This window comes from Oncorhynchus gorbuscha, linkage group LG09, assembly GCF_021184085.1.
Source record: "Oncorhynchus gorbuscha isolate QuinsamMale2020 ecotype Even-year linkage group LG09, OgorEven_v1.0, whole genome shotgun sequence".
Lineage (NCBI taxonomy): Eukaryota > Metazoa > Chordata > Actinopteri > Salmoniformes > Salmonidae > Oncorhynchus > Oncorhynchus gorbuscha.
The window spans coordinates 36,371,231-36,393,354 of NC_060181.1; the positions used below are offsets into that span (position 1 = coordinate 36,371,231).

At 41.7% G+C, this 22,124-nt stretch overlaps 3 protein-coding genes across 5 annotated transcripts; 1 reads left to right on the forward strand and 2 right to left on the reverse strand.

Moving 5' to 3' along the window:
* Positions 1-3,947: 3,947 nt before the first annotated feature.
* On the forward strand, positions 3,948-8,033 carry LOC124043479 (protein JTB-like). 2 transcript variants are annotated; one of them, XM_046362113.1, is made up of 6 exons: positions 3,948-4,087; positions 5,054-5,241; positions 5,330-5,370; positions 5,679-5,764; positions 6,298-6,377; positions 6,697-8,033. In XM_046362113.1, exons 2-6 carry the CDS (start codon positions 5,144-5,146, stop codon positions 6,851-6,853), a joined length of 462 nt encoding a protein of 153 aa, XP_046218069.1. In that variant the 5' UTR covers positions 3,948-4,087; positions 5,054-5,143; the 3' UTR covers positions 6,854-8,033. The 2 variants fall into 2 exon arrangements, with proteins under 2 accessions (XP_046218069.1, XP_046218070.1); XM_046362114.1 differs by having other exon boundaries at positions 6,301-6,377.
* Positions 8,034-9,284: 1,251 nt separating this feature from the next.
* On the reverse strand, positions 9,285-12,019 carry si:ch211-191i18.4 (uncharacterized protein LOC799350 homolog). 2 transcript variants are annotated; one of them, XM_046360915.1, is made up of 4 exons: positions 11,534-12,019; positions 10,173-10,231; positions 9,862-9,987; positions 9,285-9,506 (listed from the first exon to the last, which is right to left on the reverse strand). In XM_046360915.1, the coding sequence occupies exons 1-4, from the start codon at positions 11,586-11,588 to the stop codon at positions 9,393-9,395; spliced, it is 354 nt and encodes a 117-aa protein (XP_046216871.1). In that variant the 5' UTR covers positions 11,589-12,019; the 3' UTR covers positions 9,285-9,392. The 2 variants fall into 2 exon arrangements, with proteins under 2 accessions (XP_046216871.1, XP_046216872.1); XM_046360916.1 differs by lacking the exon at positions 11,534-12,019 and having other exon boundaries at positions 10,173-11,415.
* Positions 12,020-16,721: 4,702 nt separating this feature from the next.
* Positions 16,722-18,007, reverse strand: LOC124042800 (niq CART3-like). Its single transcript, XM_046360917.1, has 3 exons — positions 17,715-18,007; positions 17,262-17,351; positions 16,722-17,016 (listed from the first exon to the last, which is right to left on the reverse strand). Exons 1-3 carry the CDS (start codon positions 17,859-17,861, stop codon positions 16,909-16,911), a joined length of 345 nt encoding a protein of 114 aa, XP_046216873.1. The 5' UTR covers positions 17,862-18,007; the 3' UTR covers positions 16,722-16,908.
* Between the last annotated feature and the right edge of the window lie 4,117 nt (positions 18,008-22,124).

Consider the following 22,124-nt stretch of genomic DNA (forward strand, 5'->3'; position numbering starts at 1 on the left):
AGAGTGTGCAAAGTTGTCATCAAGGCAAAGCATACTTTGAAAAATCTCAAATCTATTTTGATATGCTGGTTACTATATGGTTCCATATGTTATTTCAAATTTTGTAGTCTTTGTTAAAAAATCTCCAGTTACAAATAAATGAGAACCCAATGAGTATGGTTTCCAAACTTTGACAAATAAACCTCACCATAGAACAAATAAAATAATATCTAATTGTATGGCCATCTTGGTGTACAACAGGTGACTTGAGGGGGAATGCTCACCCAGCCCTGTATTAACCAACAATTCAGTTTTAAGAAAATAGAGTCAAGAAATTGATTTACTACATAAACTAGATCGGGTGAGACAGGGGGAGGAAAGAGTTCCTGTATGTTGTTATGATTACACAATGAGTCGTAACAAGAGAGAGTTCAGTTTTTCCTCTTCTCAGGATATGTTTATGTCTGTCGCCGCAGAAGACATGGAGAAGGTCCTTGGTGGCTGGACCTATTTTGACAACATTATCCCGATAGCCATGTTTGAAACTGAGCTAATCCTAAAATCTCTGATGTCTCTCTGGAAGGCAACCCTTGCTCCATTATTATTTTAATAAACATTTCTCTGCCAATAACCTTATAAAAAATGATTGTCTATATTGAATAAATCATTTAAACTTTCACAGAGTGGTTGGAAAATGTGCAGGTCTACCCCTGGCCAATGACTTCTCAAAAGCTAATTCTGTCAGGAGTCAGTTGTTTTGGGTCCAATCAATGTAATTAGAAAAGTCCATTGTAACAATAACGATGGTTCGAACAGAGGATCCACTTTGGGAAAGTCGTATTCCTGGTACAATGTTGGTAAATGTGACATTGTTCTTATAAATAAAGTAGTTGTTCCTGGTTGTATTTAATTAATTTTCAGTAATCTTATGGCTTAGAAATAATACATAAAAAACTAAATACTGCATAGTTTCCTAATATTCCGCTTGCCGTGCGGTAGCAGAGGGAACAGTCCATGACTTGGGTGACTGTAGTCTTTGACAATTTTTGGTCCTTCCTCTGACACTGCCTGGTATACTGGTCCTGGATTGCAGGAAGCTAGGCCCCAGCGATGTACTGGGCTGTACGCATTACCCTCTGTAGCGTCTTATGGTTGGATGCCGAGCAGTTGCCATACCTGGCTTTGACGCAACCGGTCACCAAGGAACTTGAAACTCTTGACCCCCTCCACTACAGCCCTGTCGATGTGATTGGGGGCATGTTCGGCCCTCCTTTTCCTGTAGTCCACAATCAGCTCCTTTGTCTTGCTCACATTGAGGGAGAGGTTGTTGTCCTGGCGCCACACAGCAAGGTCTCTGACTTCCTCCCTATAGGCTGTCTCATCATTGTCGGTGATCAGACCTACCACCGTTGTGTCGTCAACAAACTTAATGATGGTGTTGGAGTCATGCTTGGCCACACAGTCGTGGGTGAACAGGGAGTACAGGAGCGGACTAACCACACAGCCCTGAGGGGCCCCCTCAGTGTTGAGGATCAGCGTGGCAGATGTGTTGTTGCCTAACCTTAACACCTGGGGGCGGCCCGTTAGGAAGTCCAGGATCTAGTAGCGGAGGGAGGTGTTTAGTCCCAGGGTCCTTAGCTTAGCGATGAGCTTTGTGGGCGCTATGGTGTAGAACGCTGAACTGTAGTCAATGAACAGCATTCTCACATACAGTGGAAAGAAAAAGTATGTGAACCCTTTGGAATTACCTGGATTTCTGAGTCACAACAATAGACAGAGTGTGCTTTGTGGTGTACAGCAGGTCAGCCATCAGGGGGAGACTCGCCGAGAGTCAGCTAACCTGGAGTCCCATCTATGAGATGAGATTGAAGATGTTGATTAAAACTGCCTTGCCCTATAAGAAATACTCACAAAATTTGAGCTTGCTATTCACAAGAAGCATTGCCTGATGTGAACCATGCTTTGAACAAAAGAGATCTCATAAGAATTAAGATGAAGAATTGTTGACTTGTATAAAGCTGGAAAGGGTTACAAAAGTATCTATAAAAGCCTTGATGTTCATTAGTCCATGGTAGACAAAATGGTCTATAAATGGAGAAAGTTCAGCACTGTTGTTACTCTCCCTAGGAGTGGCCGTCCTGCAAATATGACTGCAAGAGCACAGCGCAGAATGCTCAATGAGGTTAAGAAGAATCCTACAGTGTCAGATAAAAACGTACAGAAATCTCTGGAACATGCTAACATCTCTGTTGACAAGTCTACGATACGCAAAACACTAAACAATAATGGTGTTCATGGGAGGACACCACGGAAGAAGCCACTGCTGTCCAAAAAAAACATTGCTGCACGCCTGAAGTTTGCAAAAGTGTACCTGGATGTTCCACAGCGCTACTGGCAAAATATTCTGTCGACAGATGAAACTACAGTTGGATTGTTTGGAAGGAACACACAACACTGTGTGGAGAAAAAAGGCACAGCACACCAACATCAAAACCTCATCCATTCTGTAAAGTATGGTGGAGGGAGCATCATGGTTTGGGGCTGCCTCATTGCCTGGTCAGCTTGCTATCATCGACTGAAAAATGAATTCCCAAGTTTATCAACACATTTTGCATGACAATGTTAGGCTATCTGTCTGCAAATTGAAGCTCAACAGAAGTTGGGTGACGTAACAGGACACAAGGACCCAAAACACAGAAGTAAATCAACAACGGAATGGCTTCAACAGAAGAAAATACGCCTTCTGGAGTGGCCCAGTCAGAGTCCTGACCTCAACCCGACTGAGATGCTGTGGCATGACCTCAAGAGAGCAGTTCACACCAGACATCTCAAGAATATTGCTGAACTGAAACAGTTTTGTAAAGAGGAATGGTCCAAAATTCCTCCTGACTGTTGTGCAGGTCTGATCCGCAACTACAGAAAACGTTTGGTTGAGATTATTGCTGCCAAAGGAGGGTCAACCAGTTATTAAACACATACTTTTCCCACCCTGCGCTGTGAATGTTTACACGGTGTTCGATAAAGGCATGAACACGTGTAATTGTTTGTGTGTTATTAGTTTAAGCAGACTGTGTTTATCTATAGTTGTGACCTAGATGTAGATCAGATATAATTGTATGACCAATTTATGCAGAAATACAGGTAATTCCAAAGGGTTCACATACTTTTTCTTGCCACTGTAGGTGTTCCTTTTGTCCAGTTGGGAAAGGGTAGTGTGGAGTGCGATTGAGATTGTGTCATCTTTGGATCTGTTGGGGCGGTATGCGAATTGGAGTGGGTCTAGTGTTGCCGGGATGATGGTGTTGATCATAATGTACGATAGAAGTGTGTATCTACCATTGTTTATGAACAGACACAGCCATGGTCTACCAGTATCTATACTGTAATAACAGTATTGGGGACACAGTGTACCTGTATCCCCAATACCCTCATGTACCCACCTATATATCAGGTATTGGGGACATGCATTGGCTACAGTCAACTGGAAATGAAGTAGGCATAGATTTGATCTGACATGAACAAATATCAGGTTAGATACTATAGGACCATATTACACATAAGCCCAAAATATACATTTGAACAAAAGTGAAATAAAGTAGGAGGTCAACATGGGGCCAGTGAGCTACGATTTTGTTGAATTATAAGGATTTTCATTGGAGGGGGTGGAGTGCTGCAGTGTTCTCTGTATATTGTGAGCAGTTCAATGCACTATTCTCAGAGCCAGGTAGAATATAGACAAAATAGGGCATGGTGGACCTGGGTGGACCGGCCCCTGGTCATTTCAGTTATCCAGACTCTGGCATTTAAATAGGTTTTCAGTTCTTTCACTATCAGCAGACCTAGACACGTTATTTTCCCTGAACAGATAGGTTTAACACAGGATTGTTTACAAGTTCGCCAGTTTGCGTTCTAGACAAGCGCTAGAGGGAGCTGTCGCTAATGACACCGGGTCAACCAGGCTGGAACGCATTTGATGACGTACCCTTACGTATTCATTCGCGTTTCCAACATGACTCAAAATGGAGGTGCACTTCTCCACTAAACGGCTATTCAGGGACTGAACGAAAACAACAAGATCACACGAAGTCTTTGTGAGACATCTGTTAAGGTTTGCTTTTCAACGAATAATATCTAACATTACATTTGTGTGGTCAATTATTTCAGCATGCTAATTAGAAGGGGTTCCGGTGACTAAGTTATGCTACTAACGTTAGCCGTCTTCTCGCTATGTTAGCTAGTAAACCTAAACCCCCGCCAGGCTAACGAGACTAGCGACTCTACTGGGAACAAAATAGCCGGCTGTTAATCATGTTGCTTTGTATGTCTTGCTTGCTAGTTATTGCCTAAACCAAGTTATGATCGTACTACGTTACTAGCTATAATCAAATGATTAGCGGCACGATATCAAACTAACCTATTATTTAAGTTACCTTTTAACTAGGTAACCGTTAGCTAGTTAAGTTCCATAACTTGATTTTAGAACTGTTGCCAGCTGTTCGCTAGCTAGTTAGCAACAACACTAACCTGAAAGCGACCCGCATTGTCTGCTTTGTTAATATGTTTATGCAGCAATTACCTAATATTACTAATGGAAAGATGAGATAATGGTTGAAGTCCAGTCGACTGGCGGAAGGTTTGCTGCATTGTCTCATTCATTACTGAGTGAACAGAGAGAGATGGCTGGATACGTTTTTTCATCATTAAGTCGGTTACAGATGTTTAACTAGTTAGCGTAATGCTTTGTTCAGCAGACCCTGCCCACATAGGTAGGTGTCCACAGTCAACCTACGGCGTATCTGTTGGGGGGAGTAGTTTAAATGACTGGAAGACAGCGTATGAGGTCCAGCCCTAGGCTAGGGAGGAAAACACATTTGAACTTGAACCATCATGCTTCCATTGAACATGTAACGTTAATGCGATTAACAGTGGCATCTAGATAAGCTTCTTTGTTAAAGTGTCTTAGTGGTTGCTAATTATAAATGGGCTAAATGGATGTTTGGTTGTTGAACATGGGCATTCCCCGTTGCCCAATGTTTCAGTCTCTTATTATGGTAGTGGTTTGATTGTGTAACAGGTTTCAGCCATTTTGGACCATAGAGAATAATTCCCCGATGACAAGCTTCAGGCCTTGGTTGTAATTGTGGCACACACCACACACACCTGCATGGGGAGGATGGAGAGCGATTGCAGGATCCCCATGTCGTGCTTGAGGCCCAGAATCCTGGCCTTGCATGCACTCTTCTGGGTTTTGGTGTCTCTCAGGTGAGTGTGCTGGTGTCATCCTTTTTGCTGATAAGCCTTTATGCTCGACATTGCTTCAGAGCTTAACCCTCATTACTGTCTCTTTCAGAGTGTTTGGTGCAGCTCTGCTGAGTGAGGAGAAGACCACAGGTGCTATACTTTTTTATCAGTATTTGATAAGAATGAGTTGGAGAACATGAGTACAGGATTGATGTGGTGCTGCAAACATAAATGCCAGTGACTGCTCATACATTGTTTGTAGAGCAAGTTAGCAACACAGTTCACAGAGAAGCACATGTTTGTGTGGGGCTGATAGAAGCTCCAGTTTACTTCACTCGTGTCAATGGTATAAACAAAAGTGTGTCACTGGTCATGTCATTCACCATAATTTCTGTCAAAACTATTCCCAGTCCTTTTCAGACACTGATTCGAGGCATTGTGTTTCGCCTGTGTTTTAGTGGCCAGGCCGGTAACCACCCCCTGTTGGCAGATGGAGGAGTTTGTGGTTGCAGTGGAATGCTCCCGGTGCAACACTTTCCAGTCGGTGAGATCTCTCTCTTTGTCATCTCCCTCCCCACACTTCTCCTTACATTTCCTTTCTTCCGCCAATAGTTATCTGGTTAATAGACAGTTTATTATTGGGAGATGTGAATATCTCTCTAAACATGAATGCAGTATATTCAATATATGCTATTAATGTAGTCGTGTTTTATGCTACCTCACAGTCCATGGTTGCTTATGACAGTGGACTTCAAGCTGCAACAAGCCCTTTTAACTGTAAGCTATAGAGAATACTGGGATACTCTTATCTGATTTTAAAGTAGGCAGGTTTAAGCTAGCCCAGTGAAAGAGAAAAACAGTCTGTTATTATAACCTGGTTTAGGACACTTCCAAGCTAAACACAAACCCTCTCTCCAACTTTTCTGTTGGGCTTGAATATCCAGTGTAGACCCATTGAATTCCCTTGCACCTTCCACCAACATGTTACTGTCATGAAAACATTGTTTTCTGTGTCTGATACATCATTTTCAACAGTTTGTAGACTAGATGCCCTTAACCATCCTGTCCTCCCTCTAGAAGTCGTGGGCAGCATGTATTCAGACGGGATACGTGGAGAGGATCAACTGCACCAAGTCTAATAAAGATGAGTACAAGAGGTGAGTCCCCACCCCTACAACTTCGATTTCCATTTCGTTGTGATCTTGTGATGCCGAGCTTGTCTCTTGATTTCACAGGTTGAACCTAGATCTTGTGTGAATTGATGTCATTAACCAGACTTTAGATAAGTTATCTTAAGAAAACACTATGAAGTGCTTTTTCATAACAGATTACAGGAGACAAACTCAAATGTTAGACTGCTGCACAGACTGATTTTTAAGGTTGAATAAAGATTTTTGTGATTTGCTTTTACACATGATAATAACGATTCTGTCAAGCTTTCCATCATGTATACGCTTGTTTCCCTTCTGCTCGTAGCTGCCGCTCTACCCTGATGGAGGAATACCTTTTCTGGAAGTTTGAAGGAGCCACGTTGGGCCTCACCGTACTGTTTGCGCTCATAGTGGTCGCTAGGCAACGTTCGCTGGACCGGCTTGCCTCCGAGAAAGTCCGCAGGCAGATCGAGTCTATCTAGCGCAATACACCAGAGTGAAGAGACTAGTAGAACTCACCATGGTGGCTCATCTCAACATTTCAAACTGTTAAGAATTACCACAGCCGCTCCATTTCAACAGCATGGGGGTCTGGAGAACGTAACGTTCAATGGGCCAGACTTACTAGAAAACGGTTTCACTTTTTGGGGGGGGGGGTTGAAGAAATTAGGCCTGACAGTAACGAGCTTATAAAATCAAGATTGACAGTGAAACTCCAGCTCTAATTTTAACCCGCCAAAGCACAAATGGTGAACAGTGTCTGGCGTTTTGTCAATGGAATGAATAACTCTAAAGGGAATGGCTCTTCTGAGCAGGCAACTTGCAGTACTTTGATCTGGACAAAGTGATGAACGGGAACTGACTGCATTCTAAGTAGCAGACAACTGATGGATTAGTTCAAGCCACATACATTTCTTTGACATCTTTTTGGGTGGGTGGGGGTGGGGGTGGGGGTTATAAAGTGGACTGAAACCTGTGAATATACAGAATTGTCTGACAAATGCCAGAGGTGTTTCTGGCACACGTTTCTGTTCTCTGAGAGAACCAATAATCTCATCTAGTGTCAAATGCCCTGTCTGACTTGGAAACATGGCCTAATAACTAGGTCTGTGACTCAAGTGGATCTAGAATCTGTCTTATAGGGGGATGAGTGTTGCAGTGTTACTGTGTACTGTTGTATGAGTTTCATGCTGCAGTGCTGTTTTTCACCTCCATGGGATTCATATTTCCAAGATTCAGTATTGGTGTTCTGCCAAAAGTCTATAATCACTAGGTTGTGAAAGGTAAAATCCTGTGTGTTTGGAGATTCCAGGCATGGTTCTAAACACAAACACTGACATTTGACTACTTTTTCACAAGAGTATAGCATTATCCAATACACACAAACAAACTGCACATATTTCTTTCTGTTTTCATTCATTTAAAAACTTAGTTGCATTTCCACTGATGGAGATTCACTTTTTTCGACTCCCCTAGTATGCTCCTAGTAACATTGGTCTCTGAGCTCAGTGATTGCCAGTATTTTCATGATTTTATCATGGTTTTACATTTAAACTGTAAATAATGTATTTTTAGGAATTGTAACATGTGTTTTCCAGCCTCAGCAGCTCACAAAGAGTTGAGAATTCTGCAAGAATAAATGGAAAATCGGACAACAGTTAATATGTGTTTTTGTTGTAATTAAATAGGGTAACACTTCACACCCAGCGACATGACACGATCATAACAGTTGATATTATCTGTTATATGGTCATAACACTGTCCTGACGCATGCATTTACGCCTGTTGTGACATATTGCATGGCTGGGTATGACGCGTGTCAACCCACATTTATTCAAATGTTTTTCTTTCCCCACCAACAATTTATTTTGTTTGTTGCTTAAGTCCTTTGTTTTCGTTGTAATGAATTCTTTAGTCGTGATTTTTTTTCTCCATTTGAAATTACTTGCAGATAATACACTTTATGACACTGTCTTGAAGCATTATGACCATCCTGTGTGACTTTACTTGGACTAAAAGTATAAAGTAAAAGCTATACATCAGATTCCTCCATATTACGCTAATGGCACAATCCCTCCTTTTTTTCCCCCTTTACGGACAGGCACATTTCAACACCCATTTACGAATGTAGTATTTGTGTTTCGTGAGTCCGCCAGATCAGAGGCTGTAGGTATGTGTTATATTGATAGGTGTGTGTGTGAATTGGATCATAAGTCTCTCCTGCCTGAGCATTCAAAATGTAATGACTACTTTTTGGTGTCAGGTAAAATGTGTGGGAGTAAAAAAGTACATATTTTCTTTAGGAATGTAGTGGAGTGAAAGTAGAACTAGTAATTTACAGACCCCCAACCCCCCCAAAAAAACAGCTTATGTGATACTTAAGTCAAAATACTTTAAAGTTCTTACCACTGCTGTAAGCCAGATGGGCCTCTCACGTACATTCCCTTATGTCAATCATCAGTCCAAAAAAGTGTCTTGTCCTGCTCCTGATATCTGCTCCTGCATTCATCCCAGCATCAGCAACATAGCATTGGGTAGGTGCATGTCTGACATCAATGTGTGCGCAATTACAATGATTTAATATGGTAAATTTCAGAAAATGTTTAAAACATACTGTTGACAAGTAGGCTATGTTGTAATGGTATGTTTTGTGGGTTTTGAAACTTATGTAGGTGTCACAACCAGCCATAAAGTAACTACCGTGGTAGGTTTTTTTTGTGGGATTTGACACTTATGTTGGTGTCATAACCAGTCATAAAGTAATGCAATATATGTCACAACAGGACCAAAAAGGTCTCATGACAGTTTTATGACCCTATTATGACAGGCTGTTATGGCATGGTTATGATGTGTAATGATGCGTGGTAGGGATAATATAAGCAATATATGTCACAACAGTTTGTGATGTACTGGGAAAGTGTTCCTTGTATTTTTATCTTTAAAATGTGCATTTATTTAATTGTCAAAACAGTTTGACGGGAGACAAACAGCACAACAGACAAAGACAATTTAAATTGAACTCTACAGACTCCTCAGAAAGAAGTATTTACACTTTGATGCTCTTGGACAGCGGCAAATATGGCCATGTTGAGCTCCATCTTTGACCGAACAGTACTTGCCCACGTTGGAATTGCACTGAAAGAAAAGTACATGACAAAATTGATTCCATTGTTGATTTGTGTGTGCTAGATTGCACCGATGCCAAACAAGGGTACTGTGTAGTTGGTGGGGGTTTCCAATGAACCACTAGATGTCGCACTGGTACCACAATCAAACTGAAGGCTAACAAGAGTAACTTGGGGCCCTACTCAATCAAAGCTGGTAGTCCAAACTGGGTTTTGATTGGGCCCGTGGTTTATAAAATACTAAAATTAGAAAAAGGGTCAACTACTAAAAATATGTTGTCCAACTGCATTTTTGACAAATCAGCTCAACAGAAAAGCAGATCTAGGAATCATAAAAAAATGGTTAGTTACAGCCAATAATGTACCAGAATTGTGATTCTCCTTCTGCGTAGACGTTGACATACTCCCGGAAGGCGGTTGAACTTGTTTCTCAAAACTGAGGAAGATATTGCCCTCTGAAGCTGTCCCCTATCATGGACAGGGACACCCAACTAGAATAGAAGAGTGAAAATGACTTGGCTATATTGGGGCCGAGACCAAAGGCCTAATCATCATAGTCCATAGTACCATTAAACAATTATGTTCACTAGACGGAATTGATTCATATAATAAAGTAAGCCTTATATTAAATGACTATGCTGTTTAAATCATAGCCAGGATATCTAACCAAACTCACCTGTTTATGCTTGCGTGAGTCTCGTGTTTCCAACGACGGAACGTCTGGTAATCTTGCCTCTACTCCGACAGACAGAAAGTGCACACATAGAACACAACACATCAGCAGAAACAGCACAGTGAAATTCGTCATAGCGTGATTTCCACTAAATTGTCAGACAGTGGCACTGCTGATCTGTACGCATCAGAATGAGTGGCGGAGTGATTCACTACGCGCGAGAGCTCTCCAATGTGCTGAGCGCATTTCAGCTCAACCAATTTGACTCCGATGTCCACAAACAATATTTTGTCTCGACGTCAATAGCAGACGCTATTGCCGAACCTCTTTAACAAGCACACTGCCCAGTGTGCGCAAACACTCTCCTAGATGCACGGTAATCTTTCCTTTTCTAAACGGGTTTAATGATCACATGACGTCCGTTGCAAATTACACTTTGACAGGTTGACACAAGCTGTAGGCCTTGGCGTTTAGCTCAAATGAACCAACCACGGTGTAGACTATATCCACAAGACAGAGCAAACATGGCCTATTAGCCTATCACACAATTTCCTTTAGTTAATCTACAGCGCTTTCATGTACATGTCTGATCATTTTCTTAAAGGTCCAATACAGCCGTTTTTATCTCAAAACCAAACCATTTCTGGGTAACAACCTTATTAGCCAGGTCTCCCCTCCAATTGGCAAAGATTCAATATTCTTGCGAATGTTTAAAACATCTGCATAAAACAATATGTGCATTTCCCCAAGTGTTTCCATTAAATTGACTTGTTGCGGATATAAGCTTTATGACATAGTGTACATGAAGATACGTTGCAGTTAAATTCCCATTGCATTGTCAACTCTACTGATGGTTTTGGCACAAAAAAAATGTGGCATTATATAGTGAATGTGCCCACTCTGGTCTTGGCATGTGCGCTCTAGCCAACAGATTGCAGATACAATGCGGGTATAACCTGTTACATAATGAGATTAATTATCGGGGGTCTTATAATTTGTCAAATGGCAGCCACGCAACGATCATTATGAAGAAGAAGGAGCATCAAGCTCATCACCATGGACTTTCATCAAACTCGGAAGTTCATTATCATTTATTTAATTTGTAGCCTAAAAAACTACATGCTTTTCTGAGTCATAGTGCGAGGGACCACACACCATATCATCGAGAGACTCCTCCAAGTTTACTTCGATATTTACAGTTAAATGGCGCTGACAGAGATGGTCGCCTCACTTCGGAATATTAGGAAACTATGCAGTATTTAGTTTTTTATGTATTATTTCTAACATTGTTACCCCAGGAAATCTTAAGTCTTAGTATATACAACCAGGAAGAACTATTTGATATAAGAACAATGCCAATTTACCAACATTGCGACCAGGAATACGACTTTCCCAAAGTGGATCCTCTGTTCGAACCATCGCCCAGGACAATGGATCTAATTCCAGTAGTCGACCCAAAACAACGACGTTGCAGAAGGGGCAGTCGAAGTGGCCACCTGGCCAGGCTCCGTAGACCTGCACATCCGCCCACCACTCCGAGTATACTACTAGCCAATGTCCAGTCTCTTGACAAGGTAGACGAAATTCGAGCAAGGGTTGCCTTCCAGAGAGACATCAGAGATTTTAACATTCTCTCTTTCACGGAAACATGGCTCTCGGGATATGTTGTCAGAATCGGTCCAGCCACCGGGCTTCTCCATGCATCGCGCCGACAGACATAAACATCTCTCTGAGAAGAGGAAGGGCGGGGGTGTATGCTTTACGATTAACGACTCATTGTGTAATCATAACAACATACAGGAACTCAAATCCTTCTGCTCACCCGATCTAGAATTCCTTACAATCAAATGCCGGCCATTTTACCTACCAAGAGAATTCTCGTCAGTTATAGTCACAGCTGGGTACATTCCCCCTCAAGCAGACACCAAGATGGCCATCAAGGAACTTCACTAGACTATTTGCAAACTGGAAACCATACTTCCTGAGGCTGCATTTATTGTAACTGGAGATTTTAACAAAGCTAATTTGAGAATAAGGCTACGTAAATTCGACCAGCATATTGATTGCACTATGCGCATGCGCAATACCCTCGACCACTGCTACTCTAACTTCCCTGATGTATGCAAGGACCTCCCCCACCCACCCTTCTGCAAATCTGACCACGATGCCATCTTGCTCCTTCCGTCTAAAAGAAAGAAACTCAAACAGAATGTACCAGTGACGAGAACCATTCAACTCTGGTCCGACCAATCGGAAGCCACGCTTCAAGATTGTTTTGATCACACGGACTGGAATATGTTCCGGTCAGCCTCTGAGAACAACATCGACCAATGTGCTGACTCGGTGACTGCGTTTATAAAGAATTTAATTGGAGATGTTGTACCCACTGTGACTATTAAAACCTACCCTAACCAGACACCGTGGATGGATGGCGGCATTTGAGCAAAACTGAAAGCTCGATCCACCGCATTTAACCATGGAAAGAGGTCTGGGAATATGTCTGAATATAAACAGTGTAGTTATTCCCTCCACAAGGCAATCAAACAAGCAAAATGCCAGTACAGGGACAAGGTGGAGTCGCATTTCAACAGCTCAGACACGAGACGTATGTGGCAGGGTTTACGGGAAATCACGGACTACAAAAATAAATCCAGCCACGTAACGGACACCGACATCACGCTTACAGACAAACGAAACAACTTCTTTGCCCGCTTTGAGGATAATACAGTGCCACCATCGTGGCATGCTAACAAGGACTGTGCTCCCCCCTCCTTCTCCGTGGCTGACGTGAGTAAAACATTTAAACGTGTTAACCCCCGCAGGGCTGCTGGCCCAGATGGCATCCCTAGCCGCATCCTCAGCGCATGCTCAGACCAGCTGGCTGGTGTGTTTACAAACATATTCAATCATTCCCTATCTCAGTCTGTTGTCCCCACATGCTTCAATATGGCTACCATTGTTCCTGTACCCATGAAGGCAAAGATAACTGAACTAAATGACTACCGCCCTGCTGCACTCACTTCTGTCATCATGAAGTGCTTTGAGAGACTAGTCAAGGATCATATCACCTCCATCTTACCGGCCACCTTAGACCCACTTCAGATTGCATACCGCTCACACTGCCCTATCCCATCTGGACAAGAGGAATACCTATGTAAGAATGCTGTTAATTGATGACAGCTCAGCATTCAACATTATAGTACCCTCCAAGCTCATCATCAAGCTGGAGACCCTGGGTCTCAACCCTGCCCTGTTCAACTGGGTCCTGGACTTTCTGACGGGCTGCCCCCAGGTGGTGAAGGTAGGAAACAACATCTCCACCTCGCTGACCCTCAACACTGGGGCCTCACAAGGGTGCGTGCTCAGCCCCCTCCTGTACTCCCTGTTCACCCATGACTGTGTGGCCATGCACACCTCCAACTCAATCATCAAGTTTGGAGACGACACAACAATAGTGGGCTTGATTACCAACAACGACGAGACAACCTACAGGGAGGAGATGAGGGCACTCGGAGTGTGGTGTCAGGAAAACAACCCCTCACTCTACGTCAACAAAACAAAGGAGATGGTCGTGGACTTCAGAGAACAGCAGAGGGAGCAGCCCCCTATCCACATCGAAGGGACAGCAGTGGAGAAGGTGGAAAGTTTTAAGTTCCTCAGCATACACATCACGGAGAAACTGAAATGGTCCACCCACCTGAGAAGGAGCTGAGAAGGAGCAGCAGCGCCTCTTCAACATCAGGAGGCTGAAGAAATTTGGCTTGTCACCAAAAACCCTGACAGACTTTTACAGATGCACAATCGAGAGCATACTGCCGGGCTGGTACGGAAACTGCACCACCCTCAATCGCAAGGCTCTCCAATGGGTGATGCTGTCTGCACAACACATCACCGGGGGCAAACTACCTGCCCCCCATGACACCTACAACACCCATTGTCACAGGAAGGCAAAAAAGATCAAGGACATCAAACACCCGAGCCACTGCCTATTCACACAGCTACCATCCAGAAGAGGAGGTCAGTACAGGTGCATCAAAGCTTGGACCGAGAGACTGAAAAACAGCATCTATCTCAAGGCCATCAGACTGCTAAACAGCAATCACTAACTCAGAGAGGCTGCTGCCTACATTGAGACCCAATCACTGGCCACTTTAATAAATGGATCACTAGTCACTTAATACAATGACACTTGAAATAATGGCACTTTAATAACGTGTACATATCTTACATTACTCATATCACATGTACAGTATATACTGTATTTTATACCATCTATTGCACCTTGCCTATGCCGCTCGGCCATCGCTCATCCATATACCTACATGTACATATTCTCATTTTAGCCCTTTAGATTTGTGTGTATTAGGTAGATGTTGGGGAATTGTTAGATTACTTGTTAGAAATGACTGCACTGTCGGAACTCGAAGCACAAGCATTTCGCTACACTTGCATTAACACCTGCTAACTATGTGTATGTGACTAATACAATTTGTTTTGATTTAAATGTAAATGTATTATCAATATTTGCGCATAAAGGTGTTTCCACTGCTATTTCTCTACATTTTACTGACACAAAAAGATCTTACCTTGTCTAGCATATTTTGTTTTGTCTACAGTTGGACAGTTTACAGACAAATTAGCTTTTTCTGTCAGACCTGTCGTAAAACAAATTATCAGACAAGTCTTCAGAAAGTAGTCATACCCCTTAACTTATTCCACATTTTGTTGTGTTTCAGCCTGAATGAAAAATGTTTCTCACCAACCTACACACAATACTCCATAAAGACAAAGTGAAAACATGTTTTTAGAAAGTTTTGCAGATTTCTTGAAAATGAAATACCCCAAAAAGTTGATCATATTACTTTTATACCCTTCCCCAGATATACAGTATGCCTCATCACAAACGTAGCTCTATGGACAGTTCCTTGGGACTTCAGGGTATAGTTTCTGCTCTGACACACTGTACACTGTCAACTGTGAGACCTTATATAGACCAGTGTGTTTCTTTCTAAATCATGTCCAAACAATTGAATTGGCCACAGGAGAACTCTCATAAAGTTGTAGTGACGTCTCAAGGATGATCAAAGGGAATTGGATGCACCTGAGCTCTAATTTGGAGTGTCATAGCAAAGGGCTGTCGTCAAGACAAAGGGTGGCTACTTTGAAGAATCTCAAATATAAAATCTATTTTGACTTGTTGAACACTTTTTTTGTTTACTACATGATTCCGTGTGTGTTATTTCATAGCTTTGATGTCTTCACTATTATTCTACGATGTAGAAAACAGTCAAAAATAAAGAAAAATCCTTGACTGAGTAGGTGTGTGCAAACTTTTTACTGGTACTTGATGTAAATGAGGTGTTTCTGGATTTCATTTTCAATGCATTTGCAACAATGCCTAAAAACACGTTTTAATGTTGTCATTGTGGCGTATTGTGTGTAGATGGTTGAGGAAATCAATCAATTGAATCCATTTTGAAGGCTGTAAAAACAACACGTTGAATAAGTCAAAGGGGATGAATACTTTCTGAAGGCACAGTACTTTACTCGCATAAAAAGGTTGGATGGAAACCTGGTTTCTGTGATTGTTTTCAATTAAAATGGCCGAAAAGAAACAAAAATAGCTTAGCAAAGAGCAAGAATTTCGCTAGGACTGTGTGGGAGTGGTCTGAGTGGGGACGGGGGAAACTAGCTGTCATTGGCAGAGAGGTTTAGGACTGTCCACTGATTTACCACCTGGTGAATCCAAAACAGGTGGTATTTTCAAACAGCTCTTAGACTAAAAGGGCATTATCATCATCATAAAAATGTCACAGTATTATTCCAACCTTGTAGTATGGAAATATATATAAAATACAGGTCAATCACGCTTTTGACTGCCCTGGTTCTTTAATATCTGAAATCGGTATTTAAAAAAAAAGCCATATCTCATCTTCATATCGCACGCATTATTCGTATGATCTCAGCGAAAAGGTCAGTCAGGGTGATCTAAGATGTGATAGAAAAGTGCGTCATAGATGTTGTTTTATGTACACCCGCCTCCTTAACCATTTACGGAGTCAGGCTCCAAAACCGTCTGGTATTAAAGATCACCACTTGTCAATCCAGGTCAACTCAAACCTTGACAGATTGATTAATATTTGGTTGGAAAGTCTTAATGATGGCAGCACAATTAGTCATATGCATAGTCATTATGGAGTGAAGACATCTGCAGCAAGACAGCATTGACTGGATCACTCGGCAAGATTAAGGCCTATTGCATTAATGTAACCTTGGTCCTTGGTCTTTTATCAACGAACTAAAATGTGAGACATTTTCAGACAACGTGTTCGAATGAAAACGTCTTTTTAGATAGCATTTCTGATGTGTGCAACTTCATCTCATTTTTCGACTTTCAATGTCATTATAAGCAACACATTTGGAGATTAACCTAAATAAACGGATTTCATTGCAGCTGTAGGGCTACAAATGCAATAGGAAAATAAGAAGTGAACTTTTGATTTAATGACACATCCAAAAGGGCCCGTCTACAATGCAAGAGGATGCGTGGAGCTTTATGGAGATGTTTTATTAAACGAAAATAAATACATTTGTTTATACTTCCAGAAGACAAAGGAATTCAAGACAGTCATACATGCAGACTGACATTTACATTGGTAACGGTACAGGTGCATGGGCGTATCACAAGCCTGGGTCTCGGAAATGTTGTGCGCCTGAGGGGAAAGGTCTGTGACCGGGGTCAGTAACAACGCAGGAAGAATGTGTTGCATGCGGTGCCTCGCAGACAGTCACAAAGCCTTCCGATGCGCGGCCCGTGCTTCATAGCGCACCGCTCTCCAACATCACACTGTAAATATGAGAGGAGAGAGAGTGTTAGCAAAATTCGTTAGGTCCTTCTTGCACATTTCTGTTCCCAAATAAAAGCACATTCAATGTAACAGACAACTTCCGACAGCACCGTAGGCTCTGCTGGCACTCCAAATATATGACTCTCGGACGACCTTTTGCGCTCATTCGGTTTTGCGTTAGGTGCGTTTTGGAACTGAGATATGTAAGGTAGATGTAAAAGAACTTAGATTATTCTTGACTTACCCGTGGAATGAGACTTGCTTTCTTCTCCACTGATAGACCTATCATGTTGTCTTGCTGCCCGCCTTCTAGAAGCCCCTCGAGCACATCAGCCTGAAAAAAAGTCGCCAATAAAGATATTTAGAACCATCTTCACTATCAACCCAAATAAATATTGCATGGCATCTATTTCTCGACATTAGCTTGAAGGCGGAACGATATAATCGGCAACTTGACATTGGGCAAGAATGGGCGCAAATGCATAATGTACATAATAGATATCTTACATAGCTCATTTGAACACATAAGGTAAAAGTAGACTGTCCTCAATCTCCATCACAGAATAGTTACACATCAGTTGATGGTACAACATAAATAAATGCTTGAACAAGTTCTGGATTGGTTTGAGTCAAACTGTTTTTTCCTAAAATCCTCAAAAAGGACAGAAAAATAAGTAAATGAGTAAATTTGACACACCAAATTTCTGGTGACATATCCCAGTGGAAATTGTTCCTCTTGTGAAGAGAGTATGTTATCGGGTGACATCTGCTCCTGGCAATCAACACTGAAGACAGACAGACAGACGCCCAGGTAGAAGACTGCGCGGACCCTGATGCTGTCCATGGTGCTGAAAATCTTCCGCTTGAACTGAGAGGATGAGAAACAAGTCGTACTTCAGCTAAGTTCTCCTGGCAACTATCCGTGACTTTGGTATTATTCTCTCCCTCTCTATTTTGCAGTTCAGGTCCTCACTCTTCTGCTCATGGGTGCTGCACTTGCTTCTGTTGTTGCTTGGAAACTTTCTCTATTTATATAGAACCAGCCCGGTGCTGCTCCCATTTCGCTCGAACGTCATCACCTTGGTCTCCTCAGACCGTGTTTTGCACGGATTGGGTGAGATGGGTATCTCGGTCAATGATATTAAACATTCCCACCACTCCAAGGAATTCAACCACCAGGGTGAAACTTTAGGAGCCGATCTATAGTAGTGGGATGTAGTTTGGGGGTGCTGCAATTTTTCAGGTTGGGGGGTAGGGATGCAGGTAAGAACAGCAGGTACAGTGGACTACTTTTTATGATTGTTTAACTTAATGTATTTGAGTATTTACCAGCATTTACCAGCATACCACCTGTACACTCTCGTTGGCTGGCCCTCGCTTCATACTCGTTGCCAAACCCACTGGCTCCAGGTCATCTACAAGACCCTGCTAGGTAAAGGCCCCCCCTTATCTCAGCTCACTCGTCACCATAGCAGCACCCACCTGTAGCACGTCCTCCAGCAGGTATATCTCTGGTCACCGCCAAAACCAATTCTTCCTTTGGCCGCCTCTCCTTCCAGTTCTCTGCTGCAATTGACTGGAACAAACTACAAAAATCTCTGAAACTGGTAACACTTATCTCCCTCACTAACTTTAAGCACCTATAATTTTAACCATCTATAATTTAGCCCAAACAACTACCTCTTCCCCTACTGTATTTATTCATTTATTTAGCTCCTTTGCACCCCATTATTTTTATTTCTACTTCGCACATTCTTCCACTGCAAATCTATCATTCCAGAGTTTTACTTGCTATATTTTATTTACTTCGCCACCCTGGTCTTTTTTTTGCCTTTACCTCCCTTATGTCACCTCATTTGCTCACATCATATATATACTTATTTTTCTACTGTATTATTGACTGTATGTTTGTTTTACTCCATGTGTAACTCTGTGTTGTTGTATGTGTTGAACTGCTTTGCTTTATCTTGGCCAGGTCGCAATTGACAAGCATTAGACAGGTTGAAATCTGTCCTTTGGTCTGGAGTCCAAATTTCTGATTTTTGGTTCCAACCACTGTGTCTTTGTGAGACGCAAAGTAGTTGAACGGATGATCTCTGCATGTGTTGTTCCCACCGTGAAGCATAGAGGAGGAGGTGTGATGGTGTGGGGGTGCTTTGCTGGTGACACTGTTGGTGATTTATTAAGAATTCAAGGCACAATTAATCATGATGGCTACCACAAGCATTCTGCAGCGATACACCATCCCATCTGGTTTGCACTTAGTGCGACTCTCATTTGTTTTTCAACAGGACAATGACCAACACCTTCAGGCTGTGTAAGCGCTATTTGACCAAGAAGGAGAGTGATGGAGTGATGCATCAGATGACTTGGACTCCACAATCACCCAACCTCAACCCAATGTAGATGGTTTGGGATGAGTTGGACTGAAGAGTGAAGGAAAAGCAGCCAACAAGTGCTCAACATATTTGGGAACTCCATCAAGACCGTTGGAAAACTATTCCAGGTAAAGCTGGTTGAGAGAATGCCAAGAGTGTGCAAAGCTGTCATCAAGGCAAAGGGTGTCTACTTTGAATAATCTAAAATATAACATATATTTTGATATGTATAACAGTGTTTTCGTTTCTACATGATTCCATATGTGTTATTTCTTAGTTTTGATGACTTCACTATTATTCTACAATGTAGAAAATAGTAAAAATATAGAAAAACCCTTGAATGAGTAGGTGTGAAAACTTTTGACTGGTACTGTATGTTTTCCAGTTTAAAAAAACATACTTTGCCAATGCAACTTATTTGTATGTGAAAACTAAAATGGTCTATTATTTTATTTTCCATTTTAGTAGACGTTCTTATCCAGAGCTGGTAGCTTCATTAAATAGTACCCGCAAAACACCAGTCTCAACATCAACAGTGAAGAGGCGACTCCAGGATGCTGGAGGGATGCTGCTCCAGGATGCTGGCCTTCTGAGCAGAGTTACAAAGAAAAGCCATATCTCAGACTGGCCAATAAAAATAAAAGATTAAGATTGGCAAAAGAACACAGACACTGGACAGAGGATCTCTGCCTAGAAGGCAATCATCCCGGAGTCTTCACTGTTAATGTTGAGACTGGTGTTTTTGCTGGTACTATTTAATGAAGGTGCCAGTTGAGGACTTGTGAAGTGTCTGTTTAGACACTCTAATGTACTTGCCCTCTTGATCAGTTGTGCACTGGGGCTTCCCACTCCTCTTTCTATTCTGGTTAGAGCAAAATTGCGCTGTACTGTGAAGGGAGTAGTACACAGCGTTGTACGAGATCTTCAGTTTCTTGGCAATTTCCCGCATGGATTAGCCTTAATTTCTCAGAACAAGACTAGACTGACGAGTTTCAGAAGAAAGTGATTTGTTTCTGGTTATTTTGAGCCTGTAATCAAACCCACAAATGCTGATGCTCCAGATACTCAACTTGTCTAAAGAAGGACAGTTTTCATTGCTTCTTTAATCAGAACAACAGCTTTCAGCTGTGCTAACATAATTGCAAAAGGGTTTTCTAATGATCAATTAGCCTTTGAAAATGATAAACTTGAAATAGCTAACACAAGGTGCCATTGGAACAAAGGATTGATGGCTGCTGATAATGAGCCTCTGTTCGCCTATGTAGATATTCAATAAAAAAATCTGGTATTTCCAGCTACAATAGTCGTTTACAACATGTTTTATTTTATCTTTATTTAACTATGCAAGTCAGTTAAGAACAAATTCTTATTTTCAATGACGGCCTAGGAACAGTGGGTTAACTGCCTGTTCAGGGGCAGAACGACAGATTTGTACCTTGTCAGCTCTGGGATTTGAAACTTTAGACTAGTAACCTTCCGGTTACTAGTCTAACACTCTAACACTCTAACCATTAGGCTACCCTGCCGCTCGTTTACAACATGAACAATGTCTACACTGTATTTCTGATCAATTTTATGTTATTATAATGCACAAGAAATGTGCTTTTCTTTCAAAAACAAGGACAAGTGACCCCAAACTTTTGAACGGTAGTTTATATATATTTTTATTACGAGTTTCAGGGGGTGCTGCAGCACTACCCTACTATGACCACCAGGTTTATATCGTGCCTCCAAAGTTGCAGCCTGGCCTCAAAGACTAAATGTAACATAGTACATGTAAATCTCTGCCACTAAAATCCAGTATATTTTACTTTGTTATGATTACATAACAAAGAGGGAGGTTTGTCTGGAAAGATGGACAGGCGTATAAAACAAACATCTAGTAACCCAAAGGTTGCGTGTTCAAATCACATCACAGACAATTTTAGCTCATTAGCAACTTTGAAACTACTTACTACCTTTTAGCTATTTAGCATGTTAGCTAGCCGATGTACAAGCACAAATTAATTCATACCATACAAAACTTAATACTAAATGTAGGGAGAGCGATTTACATTTACTATGTTGCGCCTACCCCTGAGTCCAGGTTGAAAGTTGTCTTATTACCATATTGCTATGGTGCTACATCAGATAAGATAAGTGTCAACATTCTGAATAATGCTTTATGATTTATGGTGTTCTCATTTCTTCAATAGGCATCAGCCCGAATGAAGGAAACTGCAATATGGCTAGTATAAACGCATATTCATTTGCAACAGGTTAGAATAATTATGTTAATGACCTTGTGCACATTTGGAAATAAATTGCCTTCTAATACCGTCACGAATAGGACAAGATTGTGTAATATAGTCTAATATGAGATTACTGATCATCTCATTGTCAGTAAAAAGTGACCTACACCTGTGACCAATAGCAATCTTTAAGATAGGCTTAACTGACATGATTCAATTAAATGCCATATTATTTTTCAATATTTAGGCCTAAATGCACATGAGGGGTTTATGGATGTTTCTCAATGTTGTGTGACTGACTCTGCCTACAGTGGCTAAAGCACAAAAGCAAGTGACACTCTCCCATATGTCATTTGCTGGGGTACTTCATGCATGGCTCCATCGCTAGATGAGGGCATCACTCTAGGCGTTAAGGCTTGAATTATTACTTCTCTGTGGAATTTTCTCTCTTTCTTTAATGTAATTCTAGTGTGATTGAATCCAATAATTATCTGATAG